This window comes from Sus scrofa, chromosome 5, assembly GCF_000003025.6.
Source record: "Sus scrofa isolate TJ Tabasco breed Duroc chromosome 5, Sscrofa11.1, whole genome shotgun sequence".
NCBI classification, from domain to species: Eukaryota; Metazoa; Chordata; class Mammalia; order Artiodactyla; family Suidae; genus Sus; species Sus scrofa.
In genome coordinates, this window is record NC_010447.5 from 61,503,834 (window position 1) to 61,526,882 (window position 23,049).

Sequence of the window (23,049 nt, forward strand, 5' to 3'; positions counted from 1 at the left end):
GACCCTTTTTTCAAGCTTTATGGCAACTGTTAAAGCTCAGGTTTGAATTGATCCACCACATGCCCATGAAATTTAGCATTTTGATTCTCTATAACTCTTGTCCGACAGAGTGTGGAGTAAATGAGATATTGACACCAGCGGAAACTTTGTGTGTGGGAATATAAAACACCATCTGACCATTGGCTATCTTTTTTCTGATGTCACCTCTCTGAGGCCACTCATACATTTCAACAAGTCCCTCTTAGTCTCAAAGCAGAGTTCAAAGGCCAGGATGTCTTAGCTGTGTTTCTGACCAAGCTTGTCCTCCGGCTGGTGAAAATTCAAGGAACAGACACAGGTATTATCAGCCAGTGTGGGCATGTAACTCATGCCTCTGTTGTCACACTGTTGAGCAAAAAGGGATAAAGAATTTGCTACGGGGAAGCTATTTGGAAAGCTCTGTAGAAGCTTGGGAGGGTTTGAGATTGTTGCAGGAAAAAACTTGGGGTCCATATTAATTAATATCTCATGTTAACTTATTCTATAGGTGAAGACAAGAATGGAGGAGAGTGAGTTGAAATATTTACTATGCAGAATATATTTTTTAAAAATCCTCAAATATTTTGGGGAATAGGTAATTCTTTTTTAGGTAATATAAACCTGTGTGCATTTATTTTTTTCTTTCCCCTCTATGGGTGCCACCTAACTGGCTAACAATGAATTATGCAAAGCTTAAATTCCCTTATTCTAGGAGTACCTGTTGTGGCGCAGTGGTTAACAAATACGACTAGGAACGATGAGGTTGCAGGTTTGATCCCTGGCCTTGCTCAGTGGGTTAAGGATCTGGTGTTGCCATGAGCTGTGGTGTAGGTTGCAGATGTGGCTCGGATCTGCTGTGGCCCTGGCGTAGGCTGGCAGCTACAGGTCCGATTAGATCCCTAGTCTGGGAACCTCCATATGCCTCAGGAAGCAGCCCTAAAAAAGACCAAAAAAAAAAAAAATTCCCTTATTCTAAAGTAAAATACAATGGACAAAATTTAGTGGTTGGATAATATGATTATTTTACTATTAAAATAAATCCAGTTTTATATCACTAATGTGTTTTCTTGTTATTTTGGTATATAGTTATTCAAATAAAAAGTAACCAAACAGGAGTTCCCGTAGTGGTGCAACAGAAAGGAATCCAACTAGAAACCATGGGGTTGAGGGTTTGATCCCTGGACTAGCTCAGTGGGTTAAAGATCTGGCATTGCCATGAGCTGTGGTGTAAGTTGCAGATGCAGCTCGCATCTGGCATTGCTGTGGCTCTGGTGTATGTTGGCAGCTGTGGCTTCGATTAGACTCCTAACCTAGGAACCTCCATATGCCACGGGTGCGGTCATAAAAAGCAAAAAAAAAAAAAAAAAAAACCGGGATTCCCTCCTTCTTAAAAATATTTCTAGAAATACTTAAAAAAAAAAGTAACCAAAGAAAGATCAGTGAGCTAAGAAAATATGCCCTTAAAATAATATTTGCCTTTTAATTTGACACTGTGGAAAAAAGAATATTTATTGAGAAACAAATGATAGTCTATTTATATATTTTATCATTATTTGATGATTGTTCATGTCCTCAAATCATAAAGTAAATGGTGAAATACGATATTTTAAGAATTAAGAATAAAATCTATTTAGAAAGACCAATTACCTGGTTCTTTTATAGAGTTGTCAAAAAACCCCTTATTTTGTGGAAGATGTTTCTACACTTTAGTCATTATTTATTTATTAATATTTCTAGGGAAGAGAGATATTATTATGTATTTTTTGTGGAAGTGTTGTTTAAGTTAAGCGTAGATGAAGGATCATATTTTTGGATAAATATAAGTAAACTATACAATATACATATTTGAACTAAATATGCATATAAATATATAAAATAGATATCTTTTTGCATATATTGCATATAAAATATATATCTTAATATGTATTTTCTATATTTATTTGAACTAGATACTATTACTTGCTACATGTCTGGCCTTGGAAATATTATTTGTACTGTTTGAGGCTCAATTTACCTTGTCTATAAATCAAGAAAATAAAATCATCACTGTGCAATGTTGTTAGAATTAAAAGTTAAGCCTTCCCTGTTTGATATTTCTTCCTAAACTGGCTTCCCTTGAATCCCATGCTTTCTACATTTTTCTCAGATTGTAAGAGAGGAGTCAGGAATCCAGTGACCATAAAGCTCATGGGATAATATGAACGACTGAAGACAGTATGGCAGTTGGAGGAGTCTGTCAAATTTGAGTGCCTGTGTCTGTCCTAAAGGGATGCTACTCTCTTCAGTGTCAGAGTATAGTTGTCATTTGGGCATAACACAAGCCATAAGAGACCCAGTACAAATTCTCAGGAGAAGCTCTCAATCTAGATTTTTCTGTTAGTATGACATATACTAATTCCTAAACTTTCACAATGAATTCAGTTATTTTAAAAACAGTAAAAGCTTAACATGACAGGTCCATGAACTGTAATGGATTATCATTTCATGGTGTGGAACCTTTGTTGTGTCAACACAATGAGAAGTTTTAAAACTATCTTTTCCTGATATTTTCAGATAAATAATCGCTTTAAATCACTTCTTTCAGATGACGATATTTATCATTCATTAGCTCTCTTTATTATGTCATGATGAATGTGGCCATTTTTCAGTGTTATTAATTATGGCTTATTCAACATTGCCAAGGATTCTTGTTGTATTCTTTGCCTCCACCCTTCAGATATGAACAAGGAGAAAGTGATCTACATGGAACCCAAAGTCCTGTTTGAAAAGCAATGGAAGGAAAAAAGGCATCGAACTAACAGAAGGAGAAGTAAATATTTTTTCAGCTTGTTTTCCTGTTTTCTGAAAATATACCATTAAGTAAAAAGAAAATGATATCCTGATAATTGTGTCCATGTATATTTGATATTATATACCTGGTTCTTTATGTACTGATGGGTATATTTAAATGTACTATTCAATGAGATTTGTGGTCTCAGTGAATAGTGATGTTAATTTTATTTATTTTTATTTTTTTATTTTTTTTTTGGTTTTTTATTTTTATTTTTTTTTGGTCTTTTTTGTCTTTTTAGGGCTGCATCCACTACATATGCAGGTTCCCAGGCTAGGGATCTAATTGGAGCTACAGCTGCCGGCCTACACCACAGCTCACGGCAACGTGGGATCCTTAACCCACCGAGCGAGGCCACAGACCAAACCCGCAACTCATATGGTTCCTAGTCGGATTCGTTTCCACTGTGCCACGACAGGAACTCCAAGTGATGTTAATTTTAAACTCCAGAACAAATTTACATTTTGTTCTAATTCTGTGGGTGTTTCTACACTTGATGCTTATTATATATATTGTGCTTATTTATTCTATACAGACTTTCCATGGCATACTATTGCAATAGTCCTGGGAATTGTATGCTTTTTTCTCCTACTGACAACCACAGTCTTAGGATATACATGTAAGTATCAGATATATACATTTCTTCGAGAACAACGAGCCAGGATGAAAAATGAGATAGGATAGCTACTGAACTTCTACATATATAAAGTTCTATAGAAATGTTGGGAATCTCGGTGTTCCTGCTCTAGTGCAGCAGGTTAAACTCTGGTGTTGTCTCTGTGTTGGCCCAGGTTTGATCCCCCAACCGACACACACAGTGAGTTAAGGATCTGGCATTGCCACATTTGTGGTGTAGGTTGCAGTTGTGGCTTGGATTGAATCCCTGACCTGGAAATTCCTTATGCCTTGGGTGTGGACACATACACAAAAATGTTGGGAATCATGATGCTGTTGACAATAATGTTGATGACAGTTTTACCTTGCTATCACTTAGTTTTTATGTCACACAAAATAGTATGTTAAATGTAATTGCACAAAATTTTGCTGATGATACAGCGCTGCTTACATATATATTTGAACTTATTGTTCAAGTAGGATGGGGTTTTCCGTAGGACCAGAGAATTGGGAAAATCTTCATTTGAATATTACATTCCTTCTCATAGTGTAATATTGCTTAAATCAAAGGAAAATAAATGATCTATTTTTTATGTGATTAAATGTTAATAGTTTTTATATAGTTCATTTAAATTTTTAAAAGATTTGTATACACTTACTTTCAATATCTTTTTCCTAATGAATATTAATTCTTTGGTTCATTTGTATTTTTTGACTGTGCCCAGGGCATGCAGAAGTTCCCGGGCCAGGATCAAACTTGTGCCACAGTAGTGACCTGAGTCACAGCAGTGACAATACTGGATCCTTAAATGTTAGGCTTCCAGCAACTCCTGATTCACTTATTTAACACAAAACTTTGAGTATATTTTATGGCTCAGGAAGTATATATGGCACCAAAGACACAGAAATTTAAAAAATGTCATCTGTCAATGAGCTCACTCAGTTTAAGGAAAATAGTTTTAAGTGGACTAGTGTTTAAAATAAAATATCATAAAATATTATTGGTGTAGGATAATGGCATTAAGATATCAGATTAATGGCATATAGCATGCTGAGGTCAGGAAAGCACTCCTTTAGGAGATAATAATTGACAACATGCAGGGGCAGATAGGAACTCATTAGAAAGGTTAGAGAAGAGAAGACTCATCCAGGAGAAAGTAATATGAAAAAAGGACAGATTTACATGTTAGAAGAATTACCATATTTGGGCAACTTTAAAAGTGGCTAGAAATAAGTTTGGCTAGGTATGTAACTTCATGAAAATCTTTTGTACCATGTTAAGAAACTTTAAATTTCCCTAAAAACAGAAATAATGGCAATATTTTACATGAGGGAAAAACATAACTCACATCACATGAGCAGATATGGATTCTGGAAAGGTCAGTGTGAGTAGACTGGAAAGTGAGTGGAGGGATGACATAGGAGTTGTTTTAGGAACCAGAGTTAGAGACAAGGACTGTATGAACAAGTGTTGAGAAAGAAGCAATGAAGTGTAGGTGATACATAGGAGAAATATTTAAGATGTGGAATTGCTAGGATATGCATTTGACTGAATGGGCGAAAGAGAGAAAGGAATTGGTGATGCCATTTGGTATCAGCCTTAAACACTTTGACGAATATGTTCTAGCAAATGTGGTAGAAAACACAAGAACATTAGGCTATTGTTTGTTGGTTTTGGTGTGTTTGTTTTTTAATAATGGTAAAAATTTGGGTTCTGTGGCATATCAGTGTTGGTGACCAGAAAGAATTAGATTGGTTGTGTCTCCAGAGTGCTTTAGAAAGTAGACATAGACCATCAGCATATGTATGATAGGATTAAATGTCTGGGGATCAAGAGCAATACCTAGATTAGAGATATGAATCGCAGGTTCAATGATTAATGTAACAAGTATTTGAAAACATGATAGAAGATAGTAGAAGTCAGACCATGTAAAAGCTTGTAAAACCAGAGTGAATAGATTATGTTAGAAGAGAAGGGGTCAAGAGAATGATTGTTAGGATAAATCAACATTTAGAAGTCAGTGGAAGATGAGTAAACAGTGAAAAAAAATGATGCTTTGGTTAGACAAATAAGCAGAGTCCAAAACAGTATGCCAAAATAGAGGGTAGGCTAAAGATAACTAATGGTTCCAAAGAGCACAGGAAGCTCAAGTGATATAATGGCCCAAGGTATTATTAAGTTTGTCAAGAGAGAGACTATTAATGATGTTTGCTAAAGTAGATTTAGTGGAATGATGGATATGGTCAAAGCCAGGTTACAGAGGCTAAAAGTTTTTCAAAGATTAGGAAGCAGAGACAGTACATCCTGAAAGTAATTTTTTAAATGATGGCTGGACAAAAAACTTTACCAAGTGTTTAAAGTAGGTGGGTCCACAAGATCTCTCATACGTTGTTGAAGGATGTATAAATTGATACAACTACTTCATCAGGTGTGATCTTCCCAAGCTGAACATGATTCAGCGACTCTAATGATAGATAGATATCCTACAGAAATATTCGTACAGGAGTTCCCATCGGGGCGCAGCAGAAATGAATCTGACTAGCATCCATGGGGACGCAGGTTTGATCCCTGGCTTGCTCAGTGGGTTAAGAATCCCACATTGCTGTGGCTGTGGTGTAGGCCAGCAGCTACAGCTCCAATTCAGCCCCTACCCTGGGAACCTCCATATGCTGTGGGTGCGGCCCTAAAAAGCAAAAAAAAAAAAAAAAAAAAAAAAAAAAAAAAAAATCATGTACATGTACAAGTATACACATTTACACAATAGCAATAGCAGCACTGTTCACAATATCAAACACCTCAGAACTACCCAGATGGCTATCAGTGGGAGAGTAAATGCAATCTCTATGATTTACTCACAAACTGGAATTTACATAACTGACAAAACAAATGAACTATAATGGTGTCCAGTAATGTGAATGAAACTTAGCAAGATAATATGAATTTTAAAACCGTAAGTTCCAAAACTTTCTGCACACTATGATGCCTTTTAACAGGTTAAGAAGATTAAAACACATAAAATAAATAGCACACTTTTAGGAATTGTATTCAGGAAATACATAAAGAGGTAATACAATTACAGATTAAAATATATCAAAGGAATAATTGCTGTGGGATTCAGTTGCACTGTTTGAAAGAGGTCCGGAGGATGAAATGGTATGAAATATAAAATTATATAAATGTAATGGCTAAAGTCCTAGCTAGGGTTTGGGGTAACTGACAAATTGATTAATAAACTAAATGAAAAAAATTCTTGAAGCAATGTTGAGAGTGTCTCATGAAGGAAGGATAATGATAGTATTTTTCTGGAAATCAGGGTCTAAAGTTTACAAAGCAATGATTCTGTTATAAAAGATATGAAGAGAAAAGATGGGGATTTTTGTGGAAAAGGTGACTTGATCACATGAAAGAGAAGAGAAACATGAAAAGGAAACATGTTGAGGATTCAGCTGAGATATAAATTAGAGATCATAATTACTGACCATCCAGTAGGCATGAAATCTAGACTAGGGGTCAGAGTTTCTGACTTGTTAAGGGGGAAGCAATTTTTTTTTTTGCTGAGATAGATTGATGGATACCTGTGTATTTATAAAAAGAGAAGCAAGAAGATGAGGTGTACTTATGTTTGAAGGCGACTGTTTCTGTGTGAAATAGCAGATGAGGCCATGTGCTGAGAGGAAGAATTAGGATAATTTAGGAAAAGATTAAATAGCTATAGAATTGAGAAACAGATGCAACTCAGTAGGCATAAAGTGCAGTATTGGAGGGAAAATGATGATGAGAAACATAAATATTGATCAGCATTAATCTGTATCTGAAGAGATTTGTGACTTTTCATCATCTGACTTTCAGAAGCTTGTGTGGCAACAATGAGATGGTGAGTGGTATTTTTCAGAGTTGGCTATTTTCAGCTGAGCCTAAAGACTATGTTACAAGATTGTTGGAAGTCCTGCCCAAATTAGTTCTCCACTGTGTGGCCTAGGATAGACAAAAAGGAAACGAAGAAGGAGCTGATTAGTCAGCAGAAATGGTAGTATTTAGAAAGCAGAGGTCTTGGTGTGTCTTTTAATTCAAGTGCAGAATATAAACACTGGCATGGATTGTTGAGTTAGATCGAGTTAGAGCAAGAGTAATATTTACTGTAACTGAGGACATAAATAGACTGTGCAATTGATGTTGTTAGGTTTTTACGAGTAGACATTGAATTTGGCTGAATGATAGTGAGTGACGGCACAATTTGAAATGAAGATTCTCAATTGGTAACAAATTCTCCATGTATTTTGAAACAATATCCATACATGTAAAGAGAAAGACAGATGATATATAATATCGCTTCTATGTAGAATCGAAAACGTAGCACAGATTATCCTATCTGCAAAACAGAGACAGATCAGGGACACAGAGAGCAGACTTGTGCTTGCCAGCGGGGAGGGGGTAGTGAGTGGGCTGGATGGGGGGTTTGGGGTTAGCAGATGCAAACTACTATATTTAGAATGGATAAGCAATGAGATCCTACTATACAGCACAGGGAGCATTGTTCAGTCTTTTGGGGTAGGACTGGGTCATACAGCAGAAGTTGACACAACGCTGTAAATTAACTGTATTCTACGAAAAAAAAAAAGAGCCATGCACTTCATGGTTTTGTATTTTTTATTTATGAGTTTTTGGAAGATATTTCTATTTTTCTCAGAGATTTTTAACTTTCTTTTTGCACATTAGAAGTAGCCCTCTGAGTTCTTTTTGTATGTGTATTCGATGAATCTATTATAAACTTGTAGTAAAAAGAGCCAAATCCCTCTGGATTAGCTCTAAATGCAAATACTGAATGCTAAATAAAATAGTGACTACTAAATTTTACAAACTTTGAAATCTTTATTTGAAGAGTCGATGGCATAAAATCCAGTTAGTATATTCCTTATTTCCGGTTTATATTTTTTGCTTTATAAATGTTGATTACTATTTTTAAAAATAATTATAGCAAGTTATGGTTTTATATAAAAACCCATATTGTGTTCTGACACTTCAAAATTTTTAATGTTACGTTTTCTTTGTACTTTCAATTTAGTCAACGTCATTTATTTTGTAATTTAGAATTAGAGTAAAAGATCATAATAAAGTGATTTATTAAAGCATTTCATGATCTTAATTTTATAATGTGGATTGAAGATTTTCAGTCTAGGGGGAAAAATATGGAGTGCACAAAAGAAAGAAATACTTCTGGTACAGAACCCTCAGTTTTACAGCCTTTTATAGGTAAGTACTAAATATTTAGGCTGACAGATTTTTTTTTCATGGAATTATCCCCTCTGTGCCCTTTTAATATGTAATTTTAATACTTCACATTGAACTTTCTTAGGACCTTTAGTTTTGTTCACTTTCTCATCACATCAATTTTATTTATTATAGGTAATTGAACACTTGACATTTACAAAGTAAGAAGCCCCAAATATATTTTTATATTGATTTGATTGAGTAGTTTGTGCTTATGGTTGAATTTTTCCCAATAGAGATCCCTTGGAATTAATACTATTTCCATGTATTTACTTTGATGGGTTTCTCCTTGCAGGAAGATCTGCTCCATTTAGCTGCAGTTTATTTGTACTTGAGAAGTCAAGATTTCTCAATCTTAACAATGGGTTTGGGTCTGTCAGAGATAGTCTCTTACCTACAGAGCTTGGTAGAAGAGCTATCCCTAACATAGGACTTTTGGGATGTAGGGAGATCATCCATTCTCTGTGCATTCAGTCTGAAGTAAGCAAAGAAGTATGCAAAAAGCACAAGTCTCTAAATGGTCTTGAGCTTGTGGATGATGGTGGTTTTTGTTTTCAAGATAAAGACTATGGCACATGTCAAGGAAAATGGTTCTGCTGTGGAAAAGATTGTTACTATTTTTCAAAAGAAGAGAAAAGTTGGGATGAGAGTGAGAAGTTATGCCGAGTCCTGGGTTCTAGTCTCATAAAGATTGATGACCAAAAGGAGCAGGTATGTTTACATTATTAAACCTGAGGAAGTGCTTCAGGAGATATTCATATGTCTTACATTAGTATAATTGGTCGGCTTTCCTTCAGTATTATTTGGCCAGTTTGGTTTGAAGCACTCATACATACTGGTGCAGGTATACCTGCAGAAGAGTGGACGAAGGTATAACAGAGACCTACAAGAACTGTTTTTTAAACCAAGACAAATAGCTTTCTGGTGTGTGTGGATGCCGTAGGATGGTTTTCAGTCTTCTGACAATATGCATTGCATCGTTACATTTTAGTATACACTAGACTATTCAGTATTTAGCCTCTCGGAATTAAACAGGGCAAGAGAAAAACTGCTTTCAATGGTACGAACAGTCTGCAGGAGACAACATGTCATTGTATTGAGTCCTCTTCTCCCACCATCAATATTTGGGAGGGATGGCATTTCTAACGGAAGATGAATTTTTCACTTTCATGGCCATGGAAAATATAGAATGAAAAATAAAGAGTGAATTTAGTTGGAATGATTTCTCAAAAATGATTTTTTGTTTTACTCATAATCCTGAATGACAAAGGAAGCTTCTCTTTCCTGGAAGAGAAAAACTATATTACATTTGCTGTTACTTATAAGATTTGGGAGTATAAATCCTATCGAGCAGATTCTGTACATTTCCTTGTAAGGATGCATTTAGGCACTGAACTTCACTTATAATATTTAGTCCTAGCAATGTTATTTCTATTAGTGTCTTATGAAGTATGGGTTAAAACCTTATTTTTTTGTGTATGGAATTCTTATATCCTTAAAACGACAATATGAATGAATGACTCTTTATTATAAAAATGATGAACTAAGTAATGGAAGTCAAAGAAATATAAAAATCCAGTTACAGACTATAAGTACCTTGATCAACTTAAACCTCAGTTGTGATCAATCAATTTCTAAATGATATGTTTTGTTCTACAATCAGAAAATGAACTCTATTTATAATTCTTTTTTTTAAATGTTCTCTGGTTTTCCTCCTGCCATTGATGTTTCTGGACTTTGAAGTTTCAATGACACTGCTTATACTGATACACTGATCATCTCCATATTTCCAGAACTATTCTAGCTCTTTTGAAATTTCTTAAAGCTTTTAATGTTGATTAGAGTAAAAGCTATGTTTCATACTCTGTTACCTCATTTAATGATAGTTTTCCTGTCAGTATCTAAAACTGCACACTGTGCACTATGCAAACCCTGTGCCAGTGTTTGTCCTAGAACAGCAGTACTTTCACACAAATGGCTTAGGATTTTCAATCTTTCCTGCTTTACACAACATAAGAGTGTAATTAGAGAAGTTACTTAAGTCCACTGGTATTTGAAAATAGAGACTGACTTTTATACAATTGCATATGTCCTTAACATCTAGCAAAAGTACATAAATGAAAGAATTAATGGACATTTAATTTTAGTGCTTTTTCAGAGACCTAGAAATGATAAAGTATATTTTTGACATACTTCTATAATACCCATACATTTTTACAGGTATTAAAAATAAACTATTATGATTTTCCTTTTATACAATTTAATTATGATGTAAAAACACTGATGTGTTTTTGTGTCTGTGTGTGTGAGAGAGAGAGAGACAAATACAGAGACATTGCTTTTAGGAAAGAGTATTAATTTATTACTTCACTTTTGCATCCATATGAAAATATTTGAGTAAATTATACCAACTGGAATAATTATTACAAATAATTATCAATGTTTTTATTTTAAAGATGTTTCAAACACTTTGAATGCATTATTTCAACGTACAAAATCTTCAAAACAGAGAGTATAGTTCCCATTTTATAGACAAGGAAAATGTTGAAGAAAATTTATTTGCCAAAATTTACATGCAAGTAAATGGATGGATCTATCTTAAAATCTGAATTGATAGTTTCTTCATTTTTCACTGGTATATAATAATCCATAGTGTAGATAATACTTTATCCACAGTCAGGATAACGGGAATTTGGGTAGTTTCTAGTTTTTGTTATTCATTAAATATTTCTAGACACTTCTTTTTGCAAGATTTTCCTCTGTTCCCTATCTTTTCTTTATCACAAATCTCCCTAGGAGTGGAATCATTGGGTAACTGGGTATGTAGAAACTGCATTTTACATGATCCAAATTATTTTTCAATATAACTTTAGCAACAGTTTAAAAAATATCTTTGGTTTTTACCATCCCACATACTCGGTGTTATTTTTATTAATTTTTGCCAGTTGAATATCTGTAAATATATCTTTGTAGGCTTTTTTGTGTGTGTGTGTCTTTTTAGGGCCACACCCATGGCAAATGGAGGTTCCCAGGCTAGGGGTCGATCAGAGCTACAGCTGCCGGCCTACGCCAGAGCCACAGCTATGCCAGATCTGAGCCACATCTGCGACCTACACCACAGCTCACAGCAACACGGCTCCTTAACCCACTGAGCAAAGCCACGGATTGAACCCTCAACCTCATGGTTCCTAGTCGGATTCGTTTCTGCTGCACCATGAGGGGAACTCCTCTTTGTAGTTTTGATTTGTATTTCTCAGCTCTCCATTGAGCTTGCTGTCTTTCTATATGTATTGGTTATGTATTTTATTTCTTTGAAATATGTTCTTAATTTTTGCTTTTTTTTTTCCTTTCTTATTGGATAATTTTCTTTCCTTCTTGAATTACAGGGATATTTTATTTGTTCTTTAACCTAAATTGCTGCAAATACCCCCAGATTTGAGCCTTGTCTTTTCACATTCTTTAAGGTATCTTTTGATGACAAGAAGTTCTAGGTCTAGACCAGTCATATTTACCTATGTATCCTGCTACACATGGGGAGTTTTTAAAAGTTCATCATGTTCCTTCCTTGATATCTTTCACCCAGACACAAAGAATTGAGTGATTAATTCATGACACATTTCTGCTTCCATTTTTTTTTCTCCACATGATGGAGCAATTAATCCTTATTCTATTTATCATAGAGCCATTTGAAGATAAATGTGTCCAGTATTTTATGAGTCCTCTGTAGTAAAGTGTTATCATTGATATTATGAATAATGCTAGTGATTCTAATTTTCACACAGCTCTTCATTCAGTCAAAAATAAACTACAATCACTGGGTTGGATTACGTAGAAAAGGAGCTAATCACCCCTGGAAATGGCAGGATGGCTCATCGCTTTCCAAAAATCTGTAAGTTTTCATTTCATATTCTCCCCCCTTTCTTTTATTCTCTGTAGCTAATTCATAGATTGTAGGTCAAGAGCAGGAAATGGTCCTTGGGGACTTAGAGAACATCTTTCATTCCATTTGATCTCACTTCTCTCAGATAGGCAATCAATTGCAAATATCAGACTCTAAATAATCAGAACTGAGGACATTATTTCTTTCCATGTTCTTTAATTGAGGGTTTTTCCAAACACAGTAAAATAATATTTTGCTTTTGTATTTTTCTCTTGTATATTCTCTGATGCTAATTGTGTTTACAGGTTGGGTGAAAAGGTGAAAATAAAATGGGGAAAGAAAAGTTGTATGTAAACTTAGCCCATCCTCTCAAAGAAATTTATAGCCAATTATTTGGTATCATTTAAAAAGTTAAAAAAAAATCCACCTCTAAATAAATGATTTTGTAATCTTGAATCACTAATGTGCTAATTAATATCTTTCATGCCATTATTTTTCATAAATCCACAAAATTCCTGGTAATCCTTTCTCAGCATAGATTTGTTGGTTGATGTCTGGGAAACCAGTTTAGAAAATAAAGAAAAATTGGAATTCCCGTCATGGTGCAGTGGTTAACGAATCCGACTAGGACCCATGAGGTTGCGGGTTCGATCCCTGGCCTTGCTCAGTGGGTTAAGGATTCGGCGTTGCCGTGAGCTGTGGTGTAGGTCGCAGACGCAGCTCGGATCCCGCGTTGCTGTGGCTGTGGCTGGCAGCGGCTCTGATTCGACCCCTAGCCTGGGAACCTCCATATGCCATGGGAGCGGCCCTAGAAAAGGCAAAGACCAAAAAAAAAAAAAAAAAAAAAAAAAAGAAAAAAAAAAAAGAAAAATTACCTCATCATTACAGCTAAATAACATGGGGGACAGTATAAAAAGACCATTTAACATGATGTATTGATTACCCACAACCCATATGTACTGTTTTAGCCATCAAAGCTATAGTAATACATAAAACATGCAAAAATATCCTACTTTTATGGAACTTATGTTTTAATGCAGGGGTGATAGTGGCAGCATGAATGAGTGACAATAAATCAAATATGCCAAGTAAATTACATAGCATATTAGAGGATGATAAACACTGTGGAGTGATACGCCCTCCAATGCATTCTGCTATATTCCAAAGTCCCTCTTTGCATATGTAGGTAAAAAGAAGGGATTTAATTGTGCTAAATAGGGTGATCAGGGACAACCTTCTTGAGAAATGATGTTGGTACGATATCTTGAATGAGCAAGCTATGTGGGTTGCCTGATGGGAGAGCACCTTTATGTAAAAACCTGACGTGGGAGTGAATTTAACGTGCATGGGGAAATAGCAAGGAGTCCTGTGAGGCTGGAGCGAAGTGAGCGGAGGTGGAGGGGGAGAGAAGTAGATCAGAGAGGTAATTAGGGTGAGAGCATGTGGGACATCAGAAGTCACAGACTTTGATTTTTTTCACTAGGGTAATGAGAAGCTACTGGACAGCTTTGAGCAGAGGAGTGACAAAATCAGGCTTCTTGTTTTAGAAACTCACTTTGGGCACTTGCTGATATTAGATTGTGTGTGTGTGTGCATGAGTGCTTGTGTAAGTATGTATGTGTTGGGGGGAAGGGTAGTATAAATAGGTATTCAGGAATCTATTGTGACCCAGGTGAGAGATGATGGTGGCTTGATGAAGATTGATAAAGTCAGTCTGGTGAAACGTGGCCAGATTCTAGCTATAGTTCAAAGGTGTGCGAGAGACAGGGAAGTCGGAGTGGCTCCAAGGCTTTTAGCCAGCAATTGTTCGAATAGTGTTGCCATTAATTCTGATAGGGCATAACCAGATTCAATTTTAGGTATAAGTTAGATAAATAGAATAAACCTTTAGTTATCCACAGGTGTTACATGGGCATTTTGGTACATGATTATCAAGTTCAAATGAGAAGGCTATGCGTGCATCAGTGCAGAGACAGTGTTAATCCAATGAGGCTGCAGGTGGACTTTCAGGAATCTAAGTTCTGAGCCCTCAAATGTTTAGGATAATGGGGAGGTGAGGATAACCACAGAACATCACTGAGAAAAGAGTGTAAAAACATAGGAGGAAAACAATGAAAGAGCAGGTAGGATCATGGGATACAAGAAGCGTCATTGAAATAATAAGCAGAATTTGAAAAGCTGGTGACTTCTCACTGATAATTTTGTTGTTCCTTGATTTTATTACTTAATATCAGTTAGATTCATGAACATTTGGAGAAAAATTAAATTTAATTACATTTTCTTCTGTGTATTGTGGCCTAGACCCTAAAATTTAAAACCCATGTTTTCATTGCTCAGTTTCACAGAATTTTAATGCTTTACTTGGTATGGAAGACATTAGGGCCAGTGGGAAAAAGTGCACTCTCATCTTTCTTTCTTTTTGCTTTAAGTATAGTTGATACACTGTATTACGTTAATTCCAATGTACAACATAGTAATTTGATGTTTATATACATTATGAATTGATCACCACATTAAGTCCTGTAACCATCTATCACCAACACAAAGTTATTGCAATATTATTGACTATATTCCTTGTGACTTGTTTGTTTTATAACTAGAAGTTTGTACCTTTTCACTCCCTTCATCTATTTTGACCAGCCACCCCCCACCACTCTCCTTTCTATCCAAACACCATTTTTTTTCTATGTGATTCTGAGTAATATTATACACACACCACATTATTTTAACTCATTTTCATTTATTGATGTACACTTCATCAATACAGGCTTCCATTTCTTGGCTATTGTAAATAATTGTAAATAATTGTAAATAATGCTGCAATAAACATAGGGGTATACTATCTTTTGGAATTAGTTTTCATTTTCTTTGGATAAATACCCAGAACTAGTATTTTTTTTTTCAGTCTTTTGTCTTTTTAGGGCTGCACCCCTGCACGTGGAGGTTCCCACGCTAGGGGTCTAATTGGAGCTATAGCTGCCAGCCTATGCCGCAGCCCCAACAATGCCTGATCTGAGCGGGTCTGCGACCTACACCACAGCTCACGGCAATGCCAGATCCTTAATCCACTGAGCGAGGCCAGGGATTGAACCTACAACCTCAGGGTTCCTAGTTGGATTTGTTTCCGCTGCACTACAATGGGAACTCCCAGAACTAGTATAGATAGATCATATCACTAGTGGTATTCTTCATTTTTTGAGGAGGCTCCATACTGCTTTCCACAGTGGTTGTACCAATTTACATTTCCATCATCAAACACTGCATGAAGGTTTCCTTTTCTCTGCATCCTTGCCAATACTTGTTTTTTTCCGTCTTTTTAATAATAGCTATTCTAACAGCTTAGGAAGTGACATCTCATTGTAGTTTTAATTTGCATTTCCCCAAGGATTAATGATATTGAACATAGATTCATGTGTCTGTTGGCCATCTGTATATCTTCCTTGGAAAAATGTCTATTCAGGTCCTTGCCCATTTATCAATAGAATTTTTTTTGATATTGAGTTGTATGAGTTTATATATTTTGGATATTAACTCTGTATCAGATATATCATTTGCATATATCTTCTCCCCATTCAGAAGGTTGCCTTTTTCTGTCACTGTGCAAATGCTTTTACTCTGATATAGTCTGGTTTGTTTATTTTTGCTTTGTTACCCTTGCCTGAGGAGACAGGGCTAAAAAAATATTGCTGAGACCAATGACCTATGTTTTCTTCTAGGAGTTTTATGTTTTCAGGTCTTACATTTAAGTCTTCAATCTATTTTGAGTTTATTTTGGTATATAGTGTGAGTTCATTTTCATTGTTTTGCATGTAGTTGCCCAGTTTTCCCAACATATTTATTGACAAGACTGTTTTTTTCCCCACTGTATACCCTTGGCTTCTTTGTCATTAATTAATTGGCAATATAACTGTGGTTATTTCCAGGCTTTCTATGTTGCTCCATTGATCTATGTGTCTGTTTTTATGCCAATACCATATAATTTTTATTACTATAGTTTTGTAATATATTTGAAATAGGGTGTGTGCTACCTCTAGTTTTGTTCTTTTCTCTTAAGATTGTTTTAGCTTTGGAGGGGCTCTGTTGGGATTCCACACCAATTTTAGAATTGTTTGTTCTAGTTCTGTGAAAAATTCCATTGGTATTTTAATCGCAATTGCATTGAATCTGCAGGTTGCTTTGGGTTGTATGGACATTTTAACAATAGCAGTTCTTCCAATTTATGAACACAGTACATCTTTTCATCTGTTTATGTTACTTTCAGTTTCTTTCATAAGTGCCTTATAGTTTTCAGTGTTAATGTCTTTTACCTTCTTGGTTAAGTTTATTCCTAGATATTTTACTTTTTTTGATGTAAATGGGAGTCTTCTTAATTTCTCTTTATGATAGATTGCAATTAGTGTACAGATACAAAACAGATTTGTGTATATTAATTTTGTATCTTGAAAGATTACTGAACTCATTTATTAGTTCTAAGAGTTCTTTTGTGGAGTCTTTAGGGTTTTCTACATATAGCATCACATAGTGGCAGTTCTTCTTTTCCAATCTAGATGCTTTTAACATTTTCCTTGTTAATGCCTCTGAGTTCTGTGGCTTAGACTTTCAATATTATATACAGAAGAGTGGTCATAGTGGGCATCCATGTCTTTTTCCTTATTTTAGAAGACCCCACTTGGCTGAGAGTTTTTATCATAAAAGGATATTGAATTTTGTCAAGTGCCTTTTCCGCATCTATTGAGATGCTCATGTGATTTTTATCCCTTGTTTTGTTAATTTGGTGTATCATTTTGATTGATTTATGGATATTGAACCACCTCATTTTCTTGTATGATTTCAATCTTAAATTTATTGCTACTTATTGCATGGCCTAGTATCTGTTCTATCCTGAAAAATGTTCAGGGAGTTCCTTCATGGCTCAGTGGTTAACGAATCTGACTAGAAACCATGAGGTTGCGGGTTCGATCCCTGGCCTTGCTCAGTAGGTTAAGGATCTGTGTTGCCGTGAGCTGTGGTGTAGGTTGCAGACACGGCTTGGATCCTGCATTGCTGTGGCTCTGGAGTAGGCCAGCAGCTACAGCTCCAATTCGACCCCTAACCTGGGAACCTCCACATGCCATGGGAGCAGCCCAAGAAATGGCAAAAGGACAAAAAAAAAAAAAAAAAAAATTTCCATGTGCACTTGAAAAGTGTGTATTCTCTGTTTTGGGATATAATTTGTGGTTTATGGCTTCACTTCCTTATTTATTTGCTGTCTATAGGATCTGTCCACTTATATAAATCAGGTGTTGAAGTCCACTACTATTATTACATTACTGTCAATATCTCTCTTTATGTCTCTTAATATTTGCCCTCTGTACTTAGGTGTTCCTATGATGGGTGCATATATATTTACAAGTGTTGTGTCCTCTTGTTGGGTCATTCCTTTTATCATTATTTACTGTCTTTCTTTCTCTTTCATTACAGTCTGTTTCAAAGTCTAGTTTATCTGATATAAGTATTGCTATGCCAGTTTCATCTCTATTTACATGAGATATATTTTTTCATCCCCTTACTTCTAGTCTGTGTATCTTTAGGTCTGAAGTGAGTCTCTTGTAGGCACCATGGATGTGGGTCTTGTCCTTTTATTCATTTGGCCACCTATGACCTTAGATTGGAGCTGTTAGTCCAATTACATTTAAGTAATTATTGATACATAAATACATCTTGCCATTTCATTGATCACTTTCTGGTTGTTTTTGCTGTTATTCTCTATTCCTTTCTCCTTTTCTTGTTCACCTCCCTTGTGATTTAATGATTTTCTTCAGTGTTATGTTTGTATTCCTTTCTTCTCATTTTTTATTTATCTGTTACAGGTTTCTGGTTTGTGGTTACCATGAGGTTTGTAGATAGCAACTGACATATATAGCAATCTATTTTAAGTTGGCGGTCATTTAATTTCAAGCACATTCTAAAGCCTTACCTTTTTACTACCCCCATTTAATAGTTCTGACATCAAACTTTTCATCTTTTAAATCTGTATATTACTTAAGTAGTTATTTTAGATATAAATGCTTTTAGTACTTTTGTCTTTTGTCTTTCAACCTTCATACTAGCTTTATAGGTGGCTGGTCCACTACTTTTACTGTATGTTTACCTTTATCAGTGAGATTTTTCTTTTATAATATTCTTGTTTCTTGCTATGCCCTTTTCCTTTTCATTTAAAGAAGACTCTTTAACCTTTCTTGTAAGGCTGGTTTGGTGGTGATAAATTCATTTAACCTTTACTTGTCTGAGAAGTTTTTTATTTCTCCTTCAGTTCTGAATGATTACCTTGTTGAGTTGAGTGTCCTAGATTGTAGGTTTTTCCCCTTTTAGCACATTAAATATCTCATGCTACTCACTCCTCGCCTGCAAAGTTTCTGCACACAAAAAAAATCAACTGACAGCTTTATGAAAGTTCCCTTGTATATGACTTTTTTTTTTTTTTCTCTTACCGCCTTTGGCATTCTCTCTTTAACTTTTGCCTTTTAATTATGTCTTAGTCTGAGCCTCTTTGGATTTTTCTTGTTTGTGACTCTCTGTGATTCTTGGACTCGGATGGAAGTTTTTAGCCATTATGTATTCAAATAGTTTTTCTGTTCCTTTCTCTCCTCTTCTCTCTCTGGGACCCCTGTAATATGAATGTTAGTACACCTGACATAGTCCTATAGTCCCTTAAATTGTCTTCATTTAAATTTTTTCTGTTTTGCTGTTTTGATTGGGTGATTTCCACTACTATGCCTTTTAGATTGGCAATTATTTTCCTACACCTTCTAATCTACTCTTGATTCCCTCTAGTGTATTTTTTATTTCCGTTATTTAGTTTTCTGTTCTGATTGGTTCTTTTTATGTTTTCTGTCTCTTTGTTGAAGTCCTCCTGAGTCCATCCATTCTTTTCCAGAGTTCAGCGAGCATCTTTATGACTTACTTTAAACCCTTTACTTAATAAATTATTGACTCCATTTTGCTTAGTTCTTTTTCTGAGATTTTGTTGTTGTTCTTTTATTCAGAAGGTGTTCCTTTGTCTCCTGTTTTTGTCTAACTCTGTATTTGCTTCCGTGTATTAGCTACACTAGCTATGTCTCCTGGTCTTTCAAGAGTGGCCTTTTATGTGGAATATGTGTTAGGGGCTCAGTGGCATAATCCACTCTGGTCACCAGAACCAGGTGCTCCAGAGGTATCTCTTGTGTGGGCTGCAAGTGCCTTCATGCTGTGGTTGAGCTGTAATTTCTCTGGGTGCACTGATAGGTCAGGTTGGCTTGCAGCCCAGCTGGCTATGATGTCCAGCTGTAACTGCTGTGGATACAATGGTGGGCAGGGCTTGCCTCCAGCCTGGCTGTCTACAAGTCTGGCTGTGATTGCTAGGGGCATACTGGTTTGTATGGCTGGCCCCTAGATCAACAGCTGCTTTGAATTGGGCTGGTGCCAGCCAGATCAACCCTCCAGGTGGGGTGGGACATGCTCCCCAGAGTCACTTTCAAGGGGTGCCAGTGTTGACTAGGACCACCTGCTGCATTGGGGGGGAGAGTGGGAACTACTTTGGAGGGGAGCTACTTTTGGCTGGGGCCATCCACCAGGTGGCGTAGAGGGGTCTGCCATTGTAGGCAGGTTGGGATGGTCTGGTTTCAGGGAAATACTAAGGTGAGATGCAGTCATTAGCTAGGTTGATGGGGCGTGGCAGAAATGGTAACCATCAGTGTCAAGTTAGCTAAATAGAAGGAGAATAAGAAATAACAGTGTGGCCTTGTGCTTCTGTCCCTGGAGAAAGTTCCACCAGATCCTTGCCCCTTTAGCACATGACCTAAAATCAGTCAGTGACACAGGTGCTTTCCAAGCTCCTGTGTCTGTGCTGGTAATTGAAGTGAGTGAGTTTGTATGTGAGGAATTTGAGAAACAAGTCTTGGTTTCCCATAGTCTCCGGGACTTAAATCCCACTGGTTTTCAAAACCAGATTTTACAGGGGCTTAGCTTGCCAGAGCAGGTCCCTGGGGGCTGAATCCTCCCCTCAGAGATGACTTCCCTGGTTGTGAGTCATGGCACTAGAAGTGTGAGTTCTGACTTTCAGCATCTCTGTCCCTCCTACCTGCCTTGATATGTCCTTTTATTTATATCCTTAGTTTTAGAAAATCTGCTCTAATAACTCCAGGTTGTTCTCAGAGATGGTTGTTCCATAGGTAGTTTTGTTGTGTCCATGGGAGGAGATGAGCTTAGGATCTTCCTACTTTGCTATCTTGATTCCAAAACCTATTCTCTCATTTTAAATGCAAATAAGCACCTTCTGTGTTCAAAGTGAGGATAGCATGGAATCACATGTTCTCTGCATTAGTCTCATAGGCAACTGGAAATATTTTTATATCTAGTTACACTGTACCACATAATAAATTTATTATATTTAATCACTTTCCAGAATTTTCAGAAGTCTCAGAAGAATTTTTCAAACTTACATATCTAATCTATTTATACATCCCATTCTATACTACCCTTTCTACCTATCTATAATTAACCGCTGGTGATATTTCTATAGTTTTAGACATAATTACACTTTATAATTTTACAGCTAAGTCTATCAAAAGATTTATATATCCATTGAGATAATTACACATGTTTTGAATTTGTGATAATTAATTTTTGCCTAAGGAATGACTTCCTAAAATAAACATGTTCTCTGACACAGGAATTTCCAAGAGAGTACATCTGATGCAAAATGTGGATCCCTCAAGTCACCAAATATTACTCCTGATATTTGCACTAGAGAGTTTCGTTACATATGTGAAAAGGTGTTTACTTGCCTTAATAATTAAAAGAATTTCTATGATCGAAGTCTTAATATTTTAGTTCTTAAATAGATATTAGGAAAAACCTATATTACTCAACTGTGCATGATTTATGAGGACTATGAACTCTCAGACATCCCTGAGAAAAGATAAACAGGAGGTTTAATGTTTAGTAAAGTTATGAATTCAAAAATTAAGTTTAGTTTTTTGGAAATTTCAAGAATCAATAAATCAGAGAATGTGAAGCAGTCTTTTAATAGAGTAAATATTTTAAGTTTGTATTTCTTCATCTTTAATTAAACACTTGAATAGGTAATTAATACATTTGCATGTTCAAAATATGAAGCATGAAATAATGAACAAAGTCTCTTTACTCATCTTATTTTCTATTTACCTAGTTCCCTTCTCAGAGGCAAATAGATAACTAGTTTCCTAGGTATTATTACAGATATATTCCAGGAAAACACAATTACATACCTGATATATGCTAAACCAGATGTTACATAGTTGTGATCAACAGTCCTGTTTCTTTATATTTTAATTTAAAAATTATCTTGTCAATTGTTTCAAAGAGCTTTTTCACTTTTTGTAAGCAGTTGCAAGTGTAACACTAAATGGATGTACCAAAATTTATTTAATGAGTTTATTTTAATGAATATTCAGGTCTGTCCCAGAATTTTGTAATTACATAAAAATTTGGCAATAAATAGAACTTAATAAAGGTTATTTGCCATAGAATATATCTAAAGGGTAAATATCCATCAGTGCAACTTCTGTGTGAAAATTTATGTCTATTAAATTTTAATTGATATTTTTTGTTCAAATAGAAACTGAACATCCATCATATTGAAATAACAATGTTCAAGGGTGCCTGCCTCCTCACATCTTTACCACCCAGTGTGTTACCAATCTGTTTGACTTTGCCAATAAAATCTTTACTAATAAAAATGTTGTCTTGTGTTATTTAAGTTTACAATTCCTTATTATCCATGAATCTGAGATCTCTTTATGGTATTTCTTCTAAAACTACCTGTTCATTGTAGATTAATGTCATGAACATAATTTTAAGCAAAAGAAACCAGACACAAAATATTTCATCTTGGAAATTCCATTTTTTTATAAAAAGTGAAACCAGATCAATCTAATCTCTGATGTTGGAAATTAGGACAAGCATTATGCAATGTAGATGTATTCCCAGAAGGAGTAATAATGGAAATGAGTAATACCTTGATGAGAAGTTATTCCCAGAGACAATGTCCAAGGTGTATTTCTCAGGTAATGGTAACATCGTTCTTAATAATCTGCATGCTGGCCACATGGGTCTTGCATGTGCTTCCTGGGGCAGTCATAACAGAGTACCACAGCTTGGGTGTCTTAAAACAACAGAAATTTATTTTTTCATAGTTCTATAGGCTAGAAGTTCAAAATCACAGTTCACCAGAGCCGAGCTTTGTCTGAGACTCTGTTTAATCCTCCCTTGCCTCTTCCTAGTTTTGGGTGGGTATTGATACTCCTTGGCATTTCTTAGTTTGTCTCTGTATCACTCCAGTCTTTGACTCCGTCACCATGTTTTATTCTTTCTCTGGGTCACTTACAAATGTCCTTCTTTTTAGAAAGAGATTCATCATTTTATTAGGCTTCCTCTTAA

General features: G+C 35.6%; 1 protein-coding gene across 1 annotated transcript; it reads left to right on the plus strand.

The window, feature by feature from the left end:
- On the plus strand, positions 98 to 22,334 carry LOC106507517 (C-type lectin domain family 7 member A-like). Its single transcript, XM_021092354.1, has 7 exons — positions 98 to 337; positions 2,735 to 2,827; positions 3,384 to 3,467; positions 8,628 to 8,714; positions 9,292 to 9,443; positions 12,515 to 12,621; positions 21,302 to 22,334. Exons 2-7 carry the CDS (start codon positions 2,737 to 2,739, stop codon positions 21,426 to 21,428), a joined length of 648 nt encoding a protein of 215 aa, XP_020948013.1. The 5' UTR covers positions 98 to 337; positions 2,735 to 2,736; the 3' UTR covers positions 21,429 to 22,334.